The sequence below is a fragment of the Megascapheus bottae genome, chromosome 29 (genome assembly GCF_031878675.1).
Source record: "Megascapheus bottae isolate mThoBot1 chromosome 29, mThoBot2.hap1, whole genome shotgun sequence".
NCBI lineage: Eukaryota > Metazoa > Chordata > Mammalia > Rodentia > Geomyidae > Megascapheus > Megascapheus bottae.
Genome location: NC_143537.1, coordinates 144,249 through 166,961, shown reverse-complemented (window position 1 = coordinate 166,961; position 22,713 = coordinate 144,249). Strand labels below are relative to the sequence as shown.

At 43.5% G+C, this 22,713-nt stretch overlaps 1 protein-coding gene across 3 annotated transcripts; it reads right to left on the bottom strand.

Moving 5' to 3' along the window:
- Positions 1-1,177: 1,177 nt before the first annotated feature.
- Ubtd2 (ubiquitin domain containing 2) lies at positions 1,178-20,908 on the bottom strand. Of its 3 annotated transcripts, none has more exons than XM_090321181.1 (3): positions 20,800-20,908; positions 8,799-9,035; positions 1,178-3,639 (listed from the first exon to the last, which is right to left on the bottom strand). In XM_090321181.1, the coding sequence occupies exons 1-3, from the start codon at positions 20,867-20,869 to the stop codon at positions 3,242-3,244; spliced, it is 705 nt and encodes a 234-aa protein (XP_090177307.1). In that variant the 5' UTR covers positions 20,870-20,908; the 3' UTR covers positions 1,178-3,241. The 3 variants fall into 3 exon arrangements, with proteins under 3 accessions (XP_090177307.1, XP_090177308.1, XP_090177309.1); XM_090321182.1 differs by lacking the exon at positions 20,800-20,908 and adding an exon at positions 20,357-20,538; XM_090321183.1 differs by lacking the exon at positions 20,800-20,908 and adding an exon at positions 20,040-20,155.
- Positions 20,909-22,713: the final 1,805 nt, after the last annotated feature.

Genomic DNA, 22,713 nt, shown 5'->3' with positions numbered 1-22,713 from the left:
CACTCTCTACCACTTGAGCCATGCATCTAGTATTCTAGAAAATGTTTAAATACAGTACTACCTTCAATTTGCAGATGAGGAAGCTGTAGTCTAGAGACTAAGAACCTACCCAAGAACGTGTCAGACAGGTGGTAGAGCCTTGATCCGAATAAAGGTCAATAAAACCCATCTACACAGAGATCTGTTCTGGCATATTATTCGTGATGATTCTCCCTATGTAGCCCACGCAATAAGGTAATACATACATACATATATATATATATATAATACATTATCTACACATCTTAATAATCTGTGATGATGATGCCTGTACAAGTTTGAGTATCTTTAAAAGTTAGCAAGAGGGGCCGGGAGTTTGGCCTAGTGGTAGAGTGCTTACCTAGCATGCACGAAGACCCGGGTTCGATTCCTGGGTACCACATGTAGCAAAAAGCCAGAAGTGGTACTAAGGCTCAGGTGGTAGAGCCCTAGCCTTGAGAAAATCCAGGGACAGTGCTCAGGCCCTGAGCCCAAGCCCAGGACTGGCAAAAAAAAAAAAAAAAAAAAAGTTAGCAAGAGGGTAGGGATGTAAATCAAGGCCATGGATTCAATTACCAGCCCTGTGAGGGTGGAGAAAAAAAACCCCAAATATCCAGAAACTTAGGGAAGAAAATGGGAGAGGAGAGTAGGAGACTCTTACCTTGGCATATTCAACTTTTTTTTTTCCTCATGAGCATGTACTGCCTACTTTAAATCAAATTATTAAAATTCAGGAAATAAAAACCTGCTGCTTGGATATAAAAATAAATAAACTTAGTGCTTCATAAAAACTGAGTTATAAATTTGGTCTGTAGTGTAATTGTTGTTTTGGCTTTTGTGTTCTGGATAAAGGGCTCTATGTTGTCCAGGCTAGCCTTGTACTCTTAAATTCTTCTGCATCAACCTCTGTGAGATGACAGCTATGTGCCAACTTTCAGGTCTGGCAGCCTCATCTTAAGAGAGGGAAAAACATATTTTGGAAAAAGATTAAATGGCAAAAGACGAAGCATATTTCCAAGTGATTTGGCCTAGCAGAATCTTACATTTGTTGATAATGAGCTAAAGCTGAAGCCTTCCCATCATTCATCAGAATGAAGCAGATTACCTTAAAGAGAGGACTAGCAGCTAAAAACTCCAAATAAAGGCAAAGACAAAGAGAAAAATTAAACTTTTTTTTTTTTAAAAAAAAGCACAAAACCCCTACATACTAAAATTATACACATCAAGTTTCGGTCCAATCTTACATCGACCTATTGACAATTAAAACAGCACCATGGTTTTCTCATCCAGGTTAAACATGCCCAGAAAACTGTTACTCAAAGCATATGTTCCTTTAAAATAAAAAGCTCTTCAAGAGAGGGCAAGTCCTCAACAAACCAGACTTTCTACCAACCAGTGATGATTGCTGATATCACACTTCCTTAAAAAGAGAATACTGTTTTTCTTCTACTTGATGATCTTTGACAGTGTGGCCCACAAACGAAGAAAAACCCTTTTGATAACAGGGCAATACATTGAAATACCCTTGTACATGCACCTCTTAAAAACTCTCCTTTGGAATTAATGCTATCTTTGCCTGAATTTATTTACTGTTTTTGGTGGTGCTTGGGAGTGAGCCCAGGGCCTTGTACGTTACTATAAGGTACTCTGCCACTGAGCTACATACATCTCCAGCCTCTTGTTTCGAAGTTACACTTGATCATCAACAAATCTCAACTAGATGAAGCCACAGTCCTTAAAACAACTGAACAGGGAAATAGTTAAAAGCTCTCTGAACTGCAAACTGCATTTACAGACATATTGAACCAGAATCAGAATATGGGAAATTTAGTATTTTAAACATTTTACTTAAACCCATTAGCACTTTGATGTTCAAATAGGTGTGGACGTTTAACATTTCTCAATTAAGAATCATGCAGTGCCTTCTTCCCTCTACTTTTCTATCTCAGATTCTCAGGGTTCTGGGTAGTCAGGTGTTATGATGCTCTTCTTACAGAACCTTCCAGAGGCTCCAAGTAAAACATAACCCTTGGCAGCCCTTTACAGCCAATCATAGTACCAAAGAACCAGGTTATCCCGCTGTACTTGTCAGGCACATAAGCTACATTGCAGATGGTTCTTAATTTGCTGCTCTGATGGAAAAGATGAGGGAGGAAGAGTGCCATCCATGACTGGACAGATTTGGAAATGATGAACATGTAAAGAAACGTGTCAGCATTTGGTCTCACTGCCAATGTTTAACCTTTCATACTTGAAATTTCTGAGGTCAAATTTTCTCTAAAGGACAAAACAGGCAGTTTTCTAGGTCCACACAGAACGGTTTCCTTACAATCCTGCAAAGTGAAGTGGAAAAATCACTTTCTGTTTCTGTAGTGGGAACAGCATACTTGAGTCCCATGCTCCCTGGCTCAGGAACTGTGCTTGTGGGGGTGAGGGTTGGCTCTGGAAATGTCGAGTATGCAGATCAACGAGGACATTTTGTAGTAGTGGCTTTCTCAGTCTAGGTTGCTTTGCTCTATGAATGTTTCAAAAATAACTATGCAGCAAAAGGAAAAAGGACATTTCAAATGACTATCCATTTAAAATCAGAAATGATATGCCATCAGCTCAATTATTGCCTAGTGTTCCAGAAGGGTGCCTGACACAAACGTGTTGGAAGGCACCAAGATTTAGTGTGAATGTAAACAAGGAGCTCAACACAGGGAAGTAAGGAAAGAAACACTGACACACAAGATGCCAAGCTCTATGGAGAACAAGACTCAGTAAAGAAGCCAGCCTCAAACTTCATAGAGTCCATTTTTAAAAGCCTTGGTTGGTGACTATCGGTTTCTGGAAATGATGTAATTCGATTATCTTTTCCAAATCATGCATTCAAAAGGTGCTTGGTGCTTTTCTTCATGGTGCAGTGCTCCATCTACAGTCCAGATCATTTAAATACAGGCATTGTATAGTGGTTGAGTGTTTTAAACAAATGGTCATCTATTTCTTCACTGTTTCTCAAATTAGAGATTGTATTTACTTGAGTTTCCACGGCTGGCTCTTTGTGTTTTATTATTTTTGTTGGTCTCCATCACAGATGGAATTTTTCACTCGTAATTCCTCAGAACTAAATCCATTCATAGGGAATTGAGAGCAGTGAAAATAAATTTCACGCCATAGAACAGGAAATCATAACAAGGATAAAAAGGGGTAGAGGGACCAGCAAATCAGCCGACAGCATCCATCAGTTCTCAACTGGGGTTGGGTTTTGCAAAGGCTGGCTCACTATAACCTGTACAACATAGTCCTTTGGGATCTTCAGTTCCTCCAGCTTCATCTTGTCAGTGAGAGGTCTACCAGAGAAGAACCACCGCTGACTGACTGGCTCCACTCCTTCTGTTGCATGTAACCGTCTCTTCATGTGGTATACTGTGTCTGTGCTGCGTACCACAAGCTTAAGGTCTTTGCCTGTGGAAAGGCGCAAACGGAGCTGAGATTCATATCCAGAATTGGGTGGTGGTTCAGGAATATCCAGAGTCTCTATGTCACTCTTTTCCTCTATCATGTTGATTGGGGGTGCTAGGCAATAGACCGGCAGCTGGTACCTGTTTCCCAGCTCATCGTAGCACTCTGTAAGTGCACCTTCAGAGGAAGAAGACAGAAGTAAGAACTGAGATGAGGACTTCTGTTTAAACATCTCTTGCTAACACATCACAAGTAAGGAGAAAAGCATAACATGCCAGTCATTGTCAGCTGATCACCAATGATGACCTTCAGGCTGTATCTAATTTACATCTTCATCAAACTTCTAATTGTACCTCCCCTTTATTATTTTAAACCAAAACTGCAGAAGAGGAAGAAATCACACAAAAGTCACACACTAGTACTATTAGTACTAAGATCAAATTAAAGGAAAGCTGAAATTACACTCAAGTGTCTTTTTTTCTAGTTGTTGTTCCTGGGGCTTGGACTCTGGGCCTGGGCTCTGTTCCTGAGCTCTTCGGCTCAAGGCTACCACCCTACCCCTTCTGGATTTCTAGTGGTTAACTCGAGGTAAGAGTTTCATGGTCTTTAGTGCCCAGTTGGCTTTGAACCACAATCCTCAGATCAAAACCTCCTGAATAGCTAGGATTACAGACATGAGCCACCTCACCCGGCTCAAGTGTCTTTTTAATAACAAACCATTTACTGTAAACACACAAGAAAGAGAAATAAGGGATCTCAAATGCAACCATATTCTGAGCCATAATTAGTACAGAAACCATACAAAGCTAGCTCCCACACTGTAAAAGAAACTACAAATCCACACGTATGATACAATCCTACATCAAACACGGGTCTAAGGAGATATCCTTTTCTTTTTCTTTTTTTCAGTAGTAGAGCTTGAACTCTGGGTGCTGTTCTTAAGCTCTTCAACTCTACCAAGTGCTTTACCACTTGAGCCACAGCACTACTTCCAGCTTTTTCTGTGTATGTGGTACCAAGGAATCAAACATAGGGCTTTATGTGTGCTAGTCAAGCACTCTATCACTAGGCCAAACTCCTGACATCTTGCGATTTTTTTTTTTAAACAATACCTTGAACTAATGAAATTTACCACCTTAATGGGATATGGTGAAAACAATGCTTACAGGGAAATTATAATATATACATGACAAAAGAAAAATCTAGGTCAATCACTTAAGCTTCACCTTTAGAAAAAGAAAGCAAATTAAAGACTGGAAATGCCAGGCACTGGTAGCTCATGCCTATAAATCCTAGCTACTCAGGAGGCTGAGATTTGAAGATTGCAGCTCAAAAACCAGCCTGGGCAGGAAAGTCCCCAAGATTCTTATCTTCAATAAACCACCAGAAAACTGGAAGTGGCACTGTGGCTCAAAGTGGTAGAATGCTTGCCTTGAGCAAAAGAGCTCTGGGACAGTGCCCAGGCACTTATTAGTTCAAGCCCCTTAGCTACACCATAAGGCTCAAATGACAGAATGCCTACTGAGTGCAAAGTTCTGATGATCAGTGTTCAAAGCTAGGCCAGGCAGGGAAGTTTATGAGACTCTTCAAATAACCACCAGAAAACCAGAAGTGGCACTGTGGCTCAGTGGTAGAGTACTAGTCTCCAATGAAAGAGCTCAGAGACAATGCCTAGGCCCTGAGTTTAAGCCCTATGACAGATAGACAGACAGACACCCACATACATACACACACACACACACACACACACACACACACTATAGTACCCACCATACAAGGCAGCTGTAAAGACTCAGTAATAAAACATATGTAAAACTGCCTAGCACTATAGAAAATCCATAGGAAATAATAATGTTGGTTCTCTTTCACTCAAGTTTTAAATCTCAGAATAAAAATTATAGGGAAGTACTTCTGAACAGCAATATCATAAATGAGTACAGTTGCAAGCATCTGAATCCACTATCATACTTCACGGGTTCTTCTACAAACCTAAATCACAGGAAGATTGTATCAAAGAACCATCAAATGTATCCTTAAGTCAGACATCAGAAGAGCAGTCTTTAGGACTGACAAGTACAGGCTCTGACTGTAGTGAGACTTTAGGAGGAGCAGAAGGTTAAGTACCTAACCACTCCCATTCACCTGGTAAGACTGGCCATGCCTACCACCATCACTATCTCTTCTGGTAGGAGGCAGGGTGGCTCAGTCATGTGATAGTCAAAACAACATTAAGGTTGGATGTTAGGCTCACATCTATCTACAATCCTAGCTACTACGAAGGAAGTTGAGATTCGGAGGTCCTGTGTTTTAGAGCCAGCCCAGGCAGGAAAGTCCTTGAGACTCATCTCCAGGTAACTACCAGAAAAGCTTGGAGCGGAGCTGTGACTCAAGTGCTAGCCTTAAGCAAAAAGGTTCACAGACAGTACCCAGGCCCTGAGTTCTCCTAGGGCACCAAAACCCCAGGACTGACACACACACAAAATCAAGCCAAAATACAACAAAAAACCCCACATGATCGAGTACGTAGCCAAATTTCTAAAAGGGACACTTAATAATATTTAATTTAGCCCAGGAGCATTTGGATGTTGTGGTGATCTATTTAAAGCGGCTCTGACTTTAATAGAAGTAGCAGCTGGTAGAGCATATTCCCATGGGATCACACCAGAATCAGGCTTCCCCCTTGTCATCACTCGAATAGCAAAGAGGCCTCATTCAGAGACAAACTACTGACTTAGGATATCCTCCTACTTCAGTTATTTCAGACTTCACCACCCTAATCTAAGAAAGAAGATGACAGCAGCAGGAGAGATGCAGCTCAGTGGTAGAGCACTTGCTTAGCCTATGCCAGATCCCTAATTCAAAGCTCAGTACTGCCAAAAAAAAAAAAAAAAAAAAAAGAGTCCTGCTGGGGCACTGAAGGTCCACCACATTACTGGCCTTGAGTAGAAGCTCAGAAAGGTTATATAGGCCATATGAGTTCAAACACAAGACTGGCACATTAAAAAAAAGAAGTCATACTGGAACAGCATTGTATTACAAATACTTCAAAAGGAAACGGATCCTTTTTAGCTATGTTAAAAAAAAGTGATCAGTGGTGCTCAATAAAAGCCTATGCTAGTAAGCTTTCCATAATAAAGAATCAGCAGCTTTGGGGAAAAAAAAAATGTTTCTTGGGAACAGTTATTTAGAAAGCTAAGGCAGAACTGAAAATCTGACCAGAACAGTAAATTAAACATCTTGTATTTGGCATAGTCAAAGGGCATAAGGTGGTCGGGTACCTGTGGCTCCCATTATAATCCTAGCTACTCAGGAGGCTGAGATGAGGAACATGGCTCATAGCCAGCCTAGGCATGAAAGTCTATAAGATATCTAGCTATTTACCTACCTATCTATCTATCTATCTATCTATCTATCTATCTATATATATATATATATTTTTTTTTTGCCAATCCTGGCTTGAACTCAGGGCCTGAGCACTGACCTTGGGCTTTTTCAAGGCTAGTTCTCTACCACTTGAGCCACTTCACTATTTCTGGCTTTTTCTATGTATGTGGTACCAAGGAATTGAACCTGGGTCTTCCTGCATGCTAGGCAAGCACTCTACCACTAGGCTAAACTTCTAGCTCCAAGTCCATGAAACTCATTTCCAATTAACCACCAGAAAACTGGAAGTGGCTCAAAATGGGAGAGTGCTTAGCCTTGAACTAAAGAATGCAGAAACAGTGCCCAGGCCCAGAGTTCAAGCCTGACAACCAACAAAAAAGAAAAAGGCATAAAGCAGATGATTAGACAATAAGAAACATCATTTCTCTAAGAATGTAAACTAAGTGAGACAGTGTCAGAATTAATAGAAAATTATAGAAAGGGATTTTTAGGTGGTTACCTATTATACAGATCTGAAGACTGATAGCCTAAAAAAAAAAAAAAAAACCAGTAACATGAAAACAAAAGAGAAGCCAGTCACAGTGCATGACACTGGCAATCCTAGCTAACGTGGCAGGCCATCCAGACAGGAAATTAACACAACTCCATCCCAACCAAGGAGACAGTGAATGCAGTCCATGCTTGCATCCCTGGTATGGATGACTGTAGTCCAGACTGGCCTGGGAAAACAAGAAGCCCTTATCTGAAAAAGAAATGAAGAAAGGTCTAGGAGTGTGGCTCAAGTGGCATAATAGCAAACACGAGCCCCCGAGTTCGAACACATAGTATTCCCCTAAAACAATCCTGAGAAAAATAAATTTAATAAATAAAAAGAAAAAAAATATAAATACAAAATTAACACCCAAATTATACTGTGAACATTGTCAATCTTCTGAACTCAGCACCTCACAACTGCTAGGCAAACACCCTAACATGAGTCACATCTCTTATCCAAGTTTTTAATCAAGGAGACCAGTAAGAATATGTGCAAGTCGGGAGTTTGGCTTCGTGGTAGTACTTAGCAAGCACGAAGACCTGGGTTCAATCTGTTGGTACTAAATACACAGTAGTACTATGGCTCAAGTGGTAGAGCACTAATCTTGAGGAAAAGCCCAAAGACAGTGCTCAGGCCCTGAGTTCAGCCCCCAGGACTGCCCCCCCACCAAAAAAAGTGCAAGCATGGATCAGAATGTATGTATCTCTGTAAACATTTGAAGTTTATAGTTGTCTTTAGTCACATTCCTAAGCAAAGAGAGGTTTCTGACAATGCTCACGGTTATAATCATCAACACCATCCTTGAGAACACTTCTAAGTCTGTTGCTTATGCTACACATAAGCCTTAAGATAAAGTATGGTATGTGAAGGTATATACTGAGACACTGAAGCAAGGCCTTTTTTGCCTACAGTAGGGAGGTGGGGGGCAGCACTTACAGATGTACTGAGGGATGTGAATCAGAGGAGGAAGCAGGAGGTAACAAGGCATCTTTACAGACAACTAGGTTATCTGGAAACTATGAAAATAGTTTTCAACTGTTCTATTTTCTGAGATGAATTTTTTTCTTTTTTCTTTTTCCAGCCCCAGGGTTTGAACTCAGAGCCTGGGCAGTGTCCCTGAGCTTCTTTTGCTCAAGGCTAGTACTCTACCACTTGAGTCACAGCACTACTCCCAGCCTTTTCTGTGTATGTGGGGAATCAAACCCAGGGCTTCATGCATGATAGGCAAGTAGTTTACTGCTTTAAGCCAGTTCTGCCAATGAAAGAACGAATGAATGAAAATAAAATGATATAAACTCAAAGTAAACTGTCTTCAGCTGAAAAACATAGCAAGAAGAGGAATGCTACTCTTTGCTACAGAAAAGCCAAAGTCCCTTCCTATGTGTGTGCTCTCGTTGTCTGAGGACATCTGACCTACCGTGTGGTAATGTTATGTTTGCACCGTCGATGATTGCCTGTGCCAGTTCGTGATCATTGCTCTCAAAGGCATGTGCAGCAGCCTTTAAGGCATCCCAGATCTCTTTTCGGCCTTCAAAAGCTGGTGCTGTGTCCCAAAACTCATCCCTCTTGCTGCGTAGTTGGCCATCTGTCATAGGATAATCGCTTTTCCATTTTGGCTTCTCCCTTTTCAAAGGCTGGTTCCGACCTAGAGCAACTGAAAAAAAAAAATGACATCAAAATTCCAAAATGATACTCTTTTTATAAGAAAAGTTACATAGGTATTATTGCCTTGGATTTTTCTCACCAAATTTAGGCATGAGTTTCTCTACCAACTATTTTCACCCACTTGATAATTTCTGGCTGAAATTAATCTAATCTATTTTGACAAAGCAAAGGGAGACAGCTCTATGCAAAATGTTCAATAACCAGTTAGGAGAGCCTCTCCCCTCAATAGGCCTTCCCCAAAGGAAGACTACAAAGAATTATAATTGCAACAAATGTACCACTCTTGTGAGAGATGTCCAGGAAGGCAATATAAGGGAAACTTCATATACTTTATTTTTAATTCTACTGTGAACCAAAATCCATAATTTAAAATGACTTCTTACAGGCAGGCCAGGAGTTGGGCCTAGTGGTAAAATGCATGCACAAAGACTCAGGTTCAATTCCTCAGTACAACATACACAGAAAAAACTGAAGTGGTGCTGTGGCTCAAGTGGCAGAGCACTAACCTTGAGAAAGCCCAAGGACGTTGCTCAGGCTCTGAGTTCAAGCCCCAGGACTGGCAAAAAAGTTTAAAAACTTACTTCTTAGGATACTTTTATTGAATAAGGGGACAGTCTCAATCAAACTAATCCTTCATCACTCTCTTATACCTCTCTCTATCCTTGTAAAACAATTTCATGGTGCACCAGATACTCTTAACCAGCACATGCCACCAATGGACAACTAAATAGGGCAACAGACACCTAACCAACACACACCACCAATGAATGATCCATGTGTCATAGGTCACACTGTCCCCTATAGAATCACAGAAAAGAATGGATCCATAGGGTTACACAGTGCCACCAACAAAAAATAGTTTGATAGGAAATCTAAGCTTCATTAAAGAGTGGGTGGAAAGTGAGTGACAGAATGAATAGGAAAGAAAGGGTATGTGGCAAAACTCAATGTAAAGGAAAACTTTACTTTCTGCTATATTATCAATTAGATGAGTCAGAAAGAATTTATATACAATCTCTTTACACTGGGCAAGAAGACAGTACACAATAATAAACAGATCAACTCAGTAAAGTATCTATTTGAAATTTCAAGTCTACCTAAGTAATTTCAGAGAAATATTTGCTATCATGCATATTATATACACCAGAGGAACAATAATTTTTCTTATCATTGTGAGAAAGTCACAAAACAACAAAACATCTATTATTTCACTACCTAAAACCCAAGAAATTAAAAGAACCCTCCTGTGTCGGTCGGAATATTCCTGTAGTCCAGGTACTTAGGGATTAAGATTTTAGCACAAAGTTCTTCCTGTAAGAGCTGCTTCATACTTGCCATTGCTTACAGTATATTAGGAGAGTATATTTCCTTTATCTCTTATTGCCAAAATTTGTTTCCAAGTTGAAGAAGGCCAACAATTCTTGGTTCTTTCTTCCTAGTTTAATTAGGAACAAAAGCAATGTAATTTTTTTTTTTGGTTGGTTGTGGGGCTTGGAGTCTGGGCTCTTCAACTCAAGGCTACCATCCTACCCCTTGAACCACAGTGCCACTTCCAGTTTTTCTAGTTGTTAATTGGAGATAAAAGAGACTCCCAGTCTCTAGCACCCGGGCTGGCTTTGAACCTCGATCCTCAGATCTCAGCCTCCTGCGTACCTAGGATTACATGCGTGAGCTACCACACCCGGCTGAGCAATCATTTTTAAAAAGAAAGTTATTCTAGAAATTTTTTTCAGTTCTTCTACATTTACTATTAAAAAAAAAAAACTGCCTTCATTCTTTCCCCAGAAACCTCTGGATCATATTCATCCACTCTTAATCATGGTCAAGACAAAATACTGTTTCAAGACATGTTTTATTTTCTTATAGGTAAAAAAAAATGTACCTATAATATACATAGGTACAACATAGCAATATGGGTCTTTCCTTTACCTCAAGCAATTAATAGGCATGATTAAAAATAAGAATACAAGTATTAAGATGTCATGAAGGCCAAGTGCTGGTGGTTCATGCGTGTAATTCTAGCTGCTTAGGAGGCTGAGAGCTGAGGATCACGGTTTGATATGGGAAGAAAAGTATAGAAGACTCTTACCTTCAATTAACCAGAAGAAAAACAGAAGTGGCACTGTGGCTCAAAGTGGGAGAGCATGAGCCGTAAGCCAAAAGAGCTCAAGGACAGTGCCCAGGCACCGTGACCAACAAAAACAAAAATAAAAAGCAGTTTAATGTTTTTGGCATAACGGTATTATAGCAATATAGGAAAACATGAGAGATGTGTTAAAAATTTTAAGAGTAAACTCATACTATCTCTCTACAACCTTCAAATGGTTTGGACGCATACCTACATACATGTACATACACAAGAAAAAAGTAAATATAGTATAAACAACTACTGAATGTACACGGGGGAAGTATATAAAGGTTCAGCATACTATTCACTTTAAGATTTGAATATTTTCACAAAAAACTTAGGGGGTGTTGCCTGAAATCCTGTATAGCAGTAAAACATAAAAATAAGGGGCAAGGGGGCCGAGAGTTTGGCCTAGTGGTAGAGTGCTTGCCTAGCATGCACAAAGACCCAGGTTCGATTCCTGGGCACCACATACATGGGAAAAAGCCAGAAATGGTGCTGTAGCTCAAGTGGCAGAATGCTAGCCTTAAGGAAAAAGCCCAAGGACAGTTCTCAGGCCCTGAGTTCAAGCCCTAGGACTGGCGCAAAAATAAATAAATAAATAAATAAATAAATAAATAAATAAGGGGCAAGGTTTTGGCCGGAAGTTTGGCCTAGTGGTAGAGTGCTTGTCTAGCATGCACGAAGACCAGGGTCCAATTCCTCGGTACCACATATATTGAAAAAGCCAGAAATGGTGCTTGCTGTGGCTCCAGAGGTAGAGCTTTAGCCTTGAGAAAGCCCAAGCACAGTGCTCAGGCCCTGAGTTCAAGCCCCGGGACTGGCAAAAAAAAAAAATATATATATATATAAAACATATCCTATATTAATATATATCATATATATGATTAAGGGCAAGGAAGTATGGCTCAGAAGTAGAGTGCCATGTGGCAACAGAGAAAAGACTAGACAAAAGAAGAGAACCAGGAACTAACTACAAAGGAGGGTAATGGGAAAGTAGAAACAGACAAAACAAAGCAAAAGAAGAAAAGCTTTGAGAAGTTCCAAACCCATCCCTAGCTCCCCAGGAAGGGATCACTAAAGAGTCCACACAAAGACAACAAACTGTCAAAACTAGCTGCAGAAAAAGCCCACAGATCTACAAGCCTTAATCCCAGTACAGGGATTTGTGAGCCAGCAATTAGTCTATCATAGAAACGCTATACTTGGTGGTAAAAGGTGTTCTACAGCTCGAACAATCATGGCCATAGAGTTTGGGTGTGAACTGGTTACAAGAGGTGGTTGAAGAGAGGGAAAATGATCCCAGGGCCTCAAAGAGCAGTTTAACCTAGGGCTAAATGTACTGGGAGCTTGCATGATAGCGGTAGCTGCTCAGGAGGCCTGGCAGACAGGTAACAGACTTCAGACTCCCATTGGAAGAATGGGTATGCCTGCTGCACACATTTACACACGACAGGCCAACAAGTGGAAAAAAAAAATCTATTTTGGCTCATGCAAATCTGTTGTTGACCTTATTCATTTGCACTGGATTTGTCTATCTGATGTGTAATTTTGTGCTTTCCCTCCCATTCTCTTTGCAGGGTTCTTTTCTCTCCCTTCCTCTTCTCTGCAGTCTTCATATCTGAGGCACAACAGTATTCAACATTACCTCATTTTTTTCTGCCCTTTCCTCCTGCCCTTTCCCATGTATTCTTTCCTTCTGTCTGTAATTAGAACTGATCTTTTTTCATGTTTTCTTCTATTTCTCCGTTTCTAATCCTTGTTACCTATACTTTTATCTAGTAAATAAAAAGCCCAAACATCATTTTTTTGTTCTTGTTTTAAGTGTTTATCTGTTCAATTTCCATTTCTATTTCGTCCCTTAACACATGACCTTATGTTGCTCCACTTTCTCTGTGACCTCTTCTGTTAAACTTTGCTGCCATCCCTTTCTTCCCGATACAATATACACACGTGGTCTATCAGTGTACTCCCCACTATCTCCTTCCCATTACCATTCTGGTTCACAGATGTCTGCCTAGATCATAAAGACGGCTTCTACATTCATCTAAAGACACTGAAGAAGGAGGGGACTGCCACAAATAAAAGCTCGGAGTAACAGTAGTGTTCTGAGAATTGGAACAGAATGCTTGACTACTAAGCCACAACTCTCTAATCTAGTAAGCGGAATATATACCACAACCTAGCCACTACCACACTGTAAGTAAAATTTAGTGCCCTTGTACAATGAGACAGTAGAAAAAAACTATCATACCTATGTGAGGACAAACAGAAAGCAGCCAGGTATACTCAAAAAGGGCTCTGGATGGACATCAAATCAACCATCCTCTTCTGTTATCCAGTCTATCACCGCATCCTGACCTAACTGAAATAAATATTGGTTACAAGAAATGTGCAAGTGACTACATAATGGGTATGGGCTGGGAACATGAGTCAGCAGTCATCTATCTATAACTTGAAAAGGCTGGCTCACATTTTTGAAAGTTTCAGCCTATGATTTACTAGCCCTGGTAATTTAGGCCAGTGGTTAGATAGCACATCCTGGTGGGAGCACATGGTGGAGGCAAAGTGATTATATCTGGACAAAGAAAGAATATGTGGGCCAGGGTACCATTATCCCTTTCCACACTATATGCCCTCAAAAAACATAAACATTTCCCACTAGACGTTCCCCTCAAAGCCAGCCCTATCTCCAATTAACTAGTCAAAAGCCAGAAGTAGAGAAGCTCAAGTGGCAGACTGCCAGCTATTCAGGAGGCTGAGATGTGAGGCTCAAGCCAGCCAGGGCAGACAAATCCTCAAGCCAGTAAACGCAGGAGGGGAGGAGGGGGAAGAACAAGTCTGAAGTGAATTAGAGGCCACAGGTACCTTCTTGATTTCAGGAGATGAATCTTGAGTTTCCATAGATCTTTATTCAGTTTAAATTTCTATAGGGAAAACATGCATACACACATGTGCACTCACACCCCAAACTAATACCCACAGACCTGTCTACATATTCTCATGTCTCTTAGACAGTGAAACCTAACAGACACATCAACCATGAGAAACCAACAACAGAAAAGAGCTATAAGAAAATCCCCATTAATGGGCTGGTGCTTACTTGGAACACAGAATGTAAGTCAGCAACAATATTTAAAAAGACTGTTAAATTCCATTCAATAAATTCTTATTTCAGGATATTTTTTTCTTTCCTCCCATATTAGTGTTGGAATATTCTTTTAGACATTTGTTACAGGCCAAATCATTAAGCCCACTGGAATAAATCTCCCTCATAGCTATGGCAAACATTTAGGACAAAAAAAATAGGAAAAGCAACTGAGAGTTCTGAAAGTTCAAAACAGTATGCAGATGGGGAGAAACCAAAAATTGAATAACATTCCCTACTGGGGTGAGCTTCATGCTTTCCTCCCTTTTCCTCTCAGATCTGAAACTAGTTCAAGTATGGAAACAGGTAACAAAATATACTAAATGAACTGACAAAGATTCTTTGGGCTACAATAGCAAAAAGAAGGAGCTCTCAAAAAAAAAAAGGCAATCTTTTTTAGATTTTTTTAAATCTAAAAAAACATAGTGAGATGATTCAGTTTTCTGAGTTCCTCTGTCCATTTTGGTCACTGTGCCACCACATTACCCTAAGGCAGCTTTAGCTATGCAGACCATGTGGCAGCACTGGCAACAACTCTGAGGCAAAGGAAAGAGGCTATGTGAATGAAGAACACAGTGGGGAACTGCAGAGTAGAAAAAGCTGAAGAAGGGGCTGGAGTGTGGCCTACTGGGATAGTGCTTGCTAGCAAGCACAGGGACCCAGGTTTGGTTCCTTGAGTTCAAGCCCCAGGACTGGCAAAAAAAAAAGGCTGAAGAATAAAATTCTGAAATTGAACCAAGTCAAGTCCCAGGTTTACCTAATCTGTACATGCAGAGGTATGATCCCAGAGCAATGCAACAATGGCTACAGAAATAAACTTTGATGATCAAAAGCACCAATGAAATCCTATAGCTTCCTGACTGGTGCTGGCATGAAGTCTAACAAAGACTTTGAAAAGGGAAGGGACATTAGAATCACTAAAGACAAAAGAAAATGGGCAGGGAGCGTGGCATAGTGGTAGAGTGCTTGCCTACCATGCATGAAGCCCTAGATTCAATTCCTTGGTACCACATACACAGAAAAAGCCACAAGTGGTGCTGTGGCTCAAGTGGCAGAGCACTAACCTTGAGCCAAAAAGCATCCAAGGACAGTGTCCAGGACCTGAGTTCAAGCCCCAAGACTGGAAAAGAAAAGACAAAAGAAAGAACATGCTGTCTGAACCTAACTAACAGAGTAAATGATCTACTAAACCAAAACCAAACAAAATAAAGTAGTATTCTTCAAAAGGTTTAAAAAGGTTCCAGATTTTAAAGGTTACACTTTTAAAGGTTCTTGAAAACCTATAAAAAAAAAAGTTCAAGATGTGCAGGAAACAACTCGTAATACTCAACACACAAAGAACCAGGGATAAGTGACCAATTTCCAATGGAAAAGACAGTAAACACATGACAATCCCTGAGATGATCCAGATGTTGGAAGTTCCAAGCACACAAAGAGCTGTTACCTCCATGCTATATGAGATTTTTTTTTAACTCTTAAAGCAAATGAAAAGTATTCAGCAAAGAAAAGAAACTTTTTATAAGACATATTTTTGAAAAATGATAATCCCTAATATTTAAAACACCAGGTGGTCTGAAGACCAGAACAGAGATGTTGGAAGCACATTATTTAATCTAAAGGAAAGAAAAAAAAGTCAACAATATACTAAGGGAAGATAGGAAATTATTTCTTAAAATTTAAAAACACATTGGCAGGGTATGTGGAGAAAAAGGAACCCTACTACACTGCTGGTGGGATTGTAAACTAGTTCAGCCACTCTGGAAAGCAGTGTGGAGGTTTCTTAAAAGAACTGAAAATTGACCTTCCCTACGATCCCACTATACCACTTCTGGGCATCTACCCTGGACATCATAACCCAAGATATGAAAAGAACACCTGCTCAGCTATGTTCATCTCTGCACTATTCACAATAGCCAGGCAATGGGAACAACCCAGATGCCCTACTGCAGATGAATGGATACAGAAAATGTGGTATATATATATACAATGGAATTCTACATAGCCAACAGACAAGATAATGACATTCACAGGGAAGTGGATGAATCTAGAGCGAATCATGTTGAGTGACCTAAGGAACAAAAGGCGCATGGTATCCTTACTATGTGGCTATTAGATCCAAAGAGTACAAGAGTGAGGACTCAATATTTGCATACCCAATGCTATGGACATGGTAATGGGAATATAAACAAAACTACATAGACAAAAAAACCTATGACTCTATAGACATAATGTGTTAGTTCATAAACTAATATGTATCTATGACATACAAACCCTTAGCCTAATTTTGATTAAGTTCTAAAAACTGCCAGTAATTGTATATATAGATTCCCTTCTTGAACACTTGTTTGTTAAACTTGTCATTTGAAATATGATGTAAAGAAATCAATGTTAATAAATTCTTTAAAAAAATACATTGCTAGGGTATGCTATTTTTAAGACGTAATAATCAGCATCATTGTCATTTACATTTCAGGGGAACAGAGCAAAGATCTTAGAATGTGAAACACTATGCCTTCCTGACTAGATGCTGAGACTTTCACTGACAGCCCTTCTGTTTCATTTCAATCTAACCCATTCTCCATAAAAACAGATAGAGATATAATAGATATAGCAGACACCAGGTCCTTCTTAGCATTTAATTCTATTTTATCCTATTTATGTATTTATTAGATATTGACAAAAAAAAGGATGTACCTTACAGACACTGTGCTAAGTGAAACAAACTACACCAACATGACAAACATTATGAGATTTCACATTATGAGATTCCATGCATGCGAAAACACCTAGAACTGGCAAATCCATAGACTACAAGAAACTGATAGCCCCATTGGTTAAGAGATCACAATTTCTGTTTACAGTGAAGAAAATGTTGGCTACAGACAGTGCAATGATCCTACAAAATTATTAATATAATTGATGCCAATGAACTGTGGATAGATGGGTGGTGCATACTAGTAATTCCAGCTACTTGGGAGGCAGGAGCAGGATTTTTGTTGTTGTTTTTTAGTGTATTAATGCAACCAGAGGTAAAAATTAGCAAAGTCTTATGTTTAAAAAAAAAAAAAGGCTGGGAATGTGTCCTAGTGGTAGAGTGCTTTCCTAGCACGCACGAAGCCCTGGGTTGGATTCCTGGGTACCACATACACAGAAAAAGTCAGAAGTGGTGCTGTGGCTCAAGTGGTAGAGCTCTAGTCTTAAGAAAGCCCAAAGACAGGACCGTGCTCAAGCCACAGGACTGGCAAAAAAAAAAAAAAAAAAAAAAAAAGGCTGTGTGTCAATCTCCAGTATCCTCTTTTACCCCTCTACCCCCATCAAAAAAGATTAAAACAGGAAGGTAATGTGCTTTACCATTTTTTTAAAGAAAAGAAACAAGAACAAGAAGGAGGGAGGGAAGGAGAAAGGGAAGAAGGAAAGACAGCAAGCAAGCAAGCTGCCTAGCTTTTTTTTAAACATAAGACTTTGCTAATTTTTACCTCTGGTTGCATTAATACAATAAAAAACAACAACAAAAATCCTGCTCCTGCCTCCCAAGCAACCTTAGATTTAATTCTGGTTGCCATATATAAGTTATATGATGTTGAGCAAGTTATTTAATTTCACTGGGCTTCAATCTCTCCTTCTGTAGAGGTAATATACCTCACAGGGTTTTTGAGGACTCAAAGAACGATTTCCAGCCAGGTGCTGGTGGCTCACACCTGTAATCCTGGCTACTCAGGAGGCTGAGATCTGAGGATCACAGATCAAAGTCAGCCCACGAACACAACTCCTTGAGACTCTTACCTCTAACTAACCACTGGAAAACCAGAAGTGGCAATGTGGCTCAACATGGTAGAGTGCTAGCCTTCAGCTGAAGAGCTCAGGGACCAGGCCCAGAGTTCAAGCCCTAGGACTGACCAAAAAAAAAAAAGAATCCCTTTTCACAGGACCTATTACATGACAAATACCAGGTAAGTGGCAGATATTATCATTCAAAAACTATTGTTATTCATTGAGTAGGTGTCTGTAAGGCTGCTAAAATGGGAATCTAGAAGAACCTTGTGATGTTCCCAAGACATTCTGAAATAAAGAGTAAAGCAATGAATGTCCAGCACTGAGTTACCCTCCTGGAGACCTGGAAACACGAGGCCAGCTAACAGATATGAAAAAAAAAAATGACAGAATCACAGTTAGAATTTTGTACCCCACTACTTTCATCACAGAGGTGACCTAAGGAAATAAGTACATTGGCTATCTTTGGCCAGTTTCCCCCCACCTATTTCTTAAAAAGTAATAAGGGATTTAATTCTTTACAAATGCCATAGCTATAGCCTTGTCTTGTAGTCCCAGAATCACAATGTTATCTTAATACAGCAGATAACCATAAAGAATATTTATTAAAATGTCAAAATCAATGGGAAATTCTAGGGGTATCTAAGTCCAGCACAAACTGTTAAAACATCCTGCGTAACTCCTTTGATATGCCTTCCACGATTAAAATTAGGCATAAAAAGAAACAGGAAAAGCCTAAGTAGCTGAAACTCAAATCTGATTTATAGGCAAGGTAGGCTGAAGGATGATAAGAGAAACAATTCCAAAATAATAACGTAAATGGTATGTAAATTAGTCCAACTCCCTATTTCATGATCCCTTGGAAAATTTCCCAAATCCCCTCAGAGAAGGAACCTAATAAGAGACATTTCCTGATCCACACTAATGATCTGCTACCAAGACACTTGATCTGGAGAAAAAATGGAAAATACAGTATAGCAAATATCTAAAAATTTACTTAATAGTTTTTTTTTAATAAGGCAGGCTGATACCTGGAAAAGTTCAAGACATTCTCAATTGGCTATCCTTATACAACATTGTGAATTTAAAGGTTATGAATAGTGTCTAAAGACTGTATCATAATACTTCATGTTAAGAATGTTCACAATACAATATATCCATACTAAAACTACTAATCATCACCATCATATGTTGAAAAGCATACACTCTTTCCTGTTCCATTAACCAAAAAAAAAAAAAGAAACTGACTTAAAAAAAGGCAAGTGTGTTTCTGGCACAAGTGGTTCAAACTTGTAATCTTAGCTATTTAGGTGGCTGAGATTTAAGATCACAGCTCAAGGCCAGCCCAGGCAGGAGTGCCTGAAACTTCTCTTCAAATAAGCACCACAAAATCAGAAGTGGGACTGTGGCTCAAGTGGTAGATTGCCAGCCTTGAGCAGGGCAGAAAAGTGCCCGAGTTGAAGCTCCAGTATCCGCACCCCCCAACAAGCACTCTTTAACATGCTGACCCCCAAAACACGCCTAAGCTGTATATATCTGTATATCCATATATGCATATACAGTATCCACCGCCGCTTCTTCCACCCTAGTGAAGGCCACATCCTCTCTTCAGAAGGAAATAAGGGTCGGTGGTCAGTATCCTTTTTTCATTAAAACTTATCTTCAGAAAGGTAAAGCAGTCCAAAGCTAAGATTTCAAGCTTTTAAAACCCTAATGATGCCTCGTCGATCCTACAAGTTGCACTACCAAGAGGCTTAAATTAGTTCTCTTCTGCTGAAAACAACTGAGAAATTTTTTAACGAGCGTGAAAAAAATTACACATTACAAACACTAACATGCTTGTTACCCCATGATCACCGATCTGACCCCCAGCCGCCCGAGGCTGCTTAAATTCCCTTCCATCCTCTCTCGCCACACTGTCTACTACGCTGCGCCCTCGCACGTACGACAAAGTAGCCTCGTCCAAGCAGCCTTGCACTTTCCCACGCCTCCATCCGTGCCCGGGACTCAGTCACGGAGCAGCGGTCAAGACCGAGGACGGTTAGGAGATGGCAAAGGCGAGCGGTCCAGACGTCCGCAGGTTAACAAGAGTTGCAACCCTCCCATCTCCAAACAACCGGGGAACTTCCGCGCCCGGCGGCTCGGGAGGAGGCGTTGCCGAGCCGCGCGGCCGCTCCGTCCCCCGGCGCGGGCCCCGCAGGCCCGGGCCGCCGACTCGGACGCCTCCACCACGCCGCGGGGCTGAGCCCGGGCTCCGACTTACTCGACTCCCGCACACCGGGCTCTCGCCCCCGGGCGCTCTAACCCTGACCCGGGCTGGCTGGGGATGGGACTAGTCCGCCGTCGGCGGGCGGCCCCGCTCCGAAGCCTGGGGACTTGGACGGCGGCTGCGGGCCAGCCCTGCCGGGCCCGCTGTCATCCGACCCGGGCCCGGGGGAGCGGAGCCCGGCCGCCTTCGCCGGGCGGGGGCCGTCGGCGGGCGCCTCCCGCGCTTGGCCCCCGCCCGCCCCGCGGCCCCCCGCCCTCCGCCGCCGCGCCGCCGGCTGCGCGCCCCCGCCGGCTGCGCGCCCTTCGCCGAGCGCGCCACGCTCGTGAGGCCGCGGCCCGCGCGGGACTTTGTTCCGCGAGGCGCTGGGGCGGCGGGGGCGGGGGCGGGGCGCGGGCGGGAGGCCGGAACAATGGGCCGGCGCCCCGGCGCTCACCTACCTCCAGCGCCCTCCGCGGTCTCGTGCAGGCTGCCCGAGGAGTCGTGCTGGGCGCCCACGCACCCGCCCATGGAGCCGCGCCGCGTCCGCACCCGGGCGCTGTCCGGCCGCCGCCGCCGCCGCCGCCGCCGCCGCCGCCGCCGCCGCGCCCCGCCCGCCGAGCCCCGGCCCGCGCCGCCCCCGCCCCGCCTCCGCCTGGGCCGGCCCCTTCCTCCGCGCCCGCCGCCGCCTCAGCCCGCCGGCCGCCCGCCCCGCAGGCTGGGCCCGAGCGCCGCCCTCGCGTCGGCCTCCGCCTCGCCGGGCCCCGGCCGGCCCATCCCGGGCGGGCCGCGGCGCCCACCTCGCCCCTCACAGCCCAGAGCGCCCGCGTCCAGGCGACCTCCGCGCCGCCGGCCGCCCAGGCCCTGTCGGCCTCCGCCAGCGGCGCCGCCTTCGGCACCGGCGCGGCCTGGGCTCTGCCGCCCGCTCGGCCGGAACCGCCGCGGAGGGGCGGGGCTGCCGCCGGCCGCGCTCTGATTGGCCGCGCGTGGGGGGCGGGGCAGGGGGCGGAGCTTCGCGGGTCTGCGCTGGCGTGGCGGGGAGGAGGAGGCGCAGGGAGCGTCGGAGTAGGAACAAAAGTGAGGTGGAGCCGGCGGGGTCTCGGTGGCTCTGGCTCCCGTCGCGGGAGACTGGCGAGCCCCCGACGACCGGGGACGCGGGCTGCGGAGGAGGCGTCCTGGCCGGACCGCCTGGATTTCGGTGATGGATAGAGTTGGCAGCGGAGTCTGGTCCTCCTCTCCCGCGGCGGCCCCGCGCCCCGCGCCCCGCGCCCCGCGGCCCGGGCCTGGAGGCGGCGGAGGCCGTCCTCGCCGGATCCACAGGGCGCGGGCCGAGGGGGGCGCCGTCCGCGCCGCGCTTCCCGGGCCCGCCCTCCCCTCCCCTCCGCGGGGCCCCCTTCCCCGGGGCCGCCCCCCCTCCCCTCCCCTCCCCGGGCCGCGCGCCCGCGTGCTCTCCGATCTCCGAGGAGCCCGGTGGACACGGGTGGAACGCCCGCGCTTGCTAACTGCCCCGGAGCGTGGCCGCCGCCGCCCCCGCCACGACGCCCTGTTGGCAGTGGTCCGTCTCTCCGGAGTTGTGCGTCTCGCCTTGGCGCCGTGAAATCCCGCGACCAGCGCCGTCCTTCCCAAAGCGGTTTGAACCGGCTCCTCTCCCTCAGCCGGTCCTGGGTCAGCTCCGCAGTCCTGAGGCCTGCGCACCGTCCTCGGGCTTCCCAAGGCTGAGCGCTCCCACTCGAGCCACAGCTCCACCTCTGCCTTTTCCCGGTGCCTCGTGCCAGCCAGGAAAGCACTGCACCGCGAGGCCGTGCGCCCTGGCCTGAGCTGGCCTGGAATGCCTAGGGAGGAGGCATTCTGGTAGCTGGAGGTTGGCACAGCCTCGTACACTTCCGGTGCGAGTGTGACTTTATTTCGGCCCGTTCGTAAGGTAATTTGGTAACCCCAGAGGCAGATCAGAAGCCTGAAGATATCCATAGCCTTTGACTCCAGATCGGTGCACAGCTGGGAACTTGCCTACAAAAATTTAGGTCCCTCTATTCATTGATCCTCAGACAAAAATGACGGCTAAATACAGTCCTAAATGAATATAGAAACACAGAAAGCCTTGTGAGAAATAGATGAAAGGTTCGAACACATTGTCAACACACCCTGAATTACTTTTTAATCATGTTTTATTTTTGAACTGATACGAATGGAGACACTATTTTAGGCATAGTAAGGCTATGCAAATGAATCGACACATTGATATTCAGGAGCAGGAATTCCCACCCTGCCGGGAGATAAACACAGAGGAAGGCAGGGAAGAAGCCTGTGGAAATGGATGGGAATTAAAGGTTTATTACAAAATTACTATTTCTTAAACATGTATAAGAATATGTTTT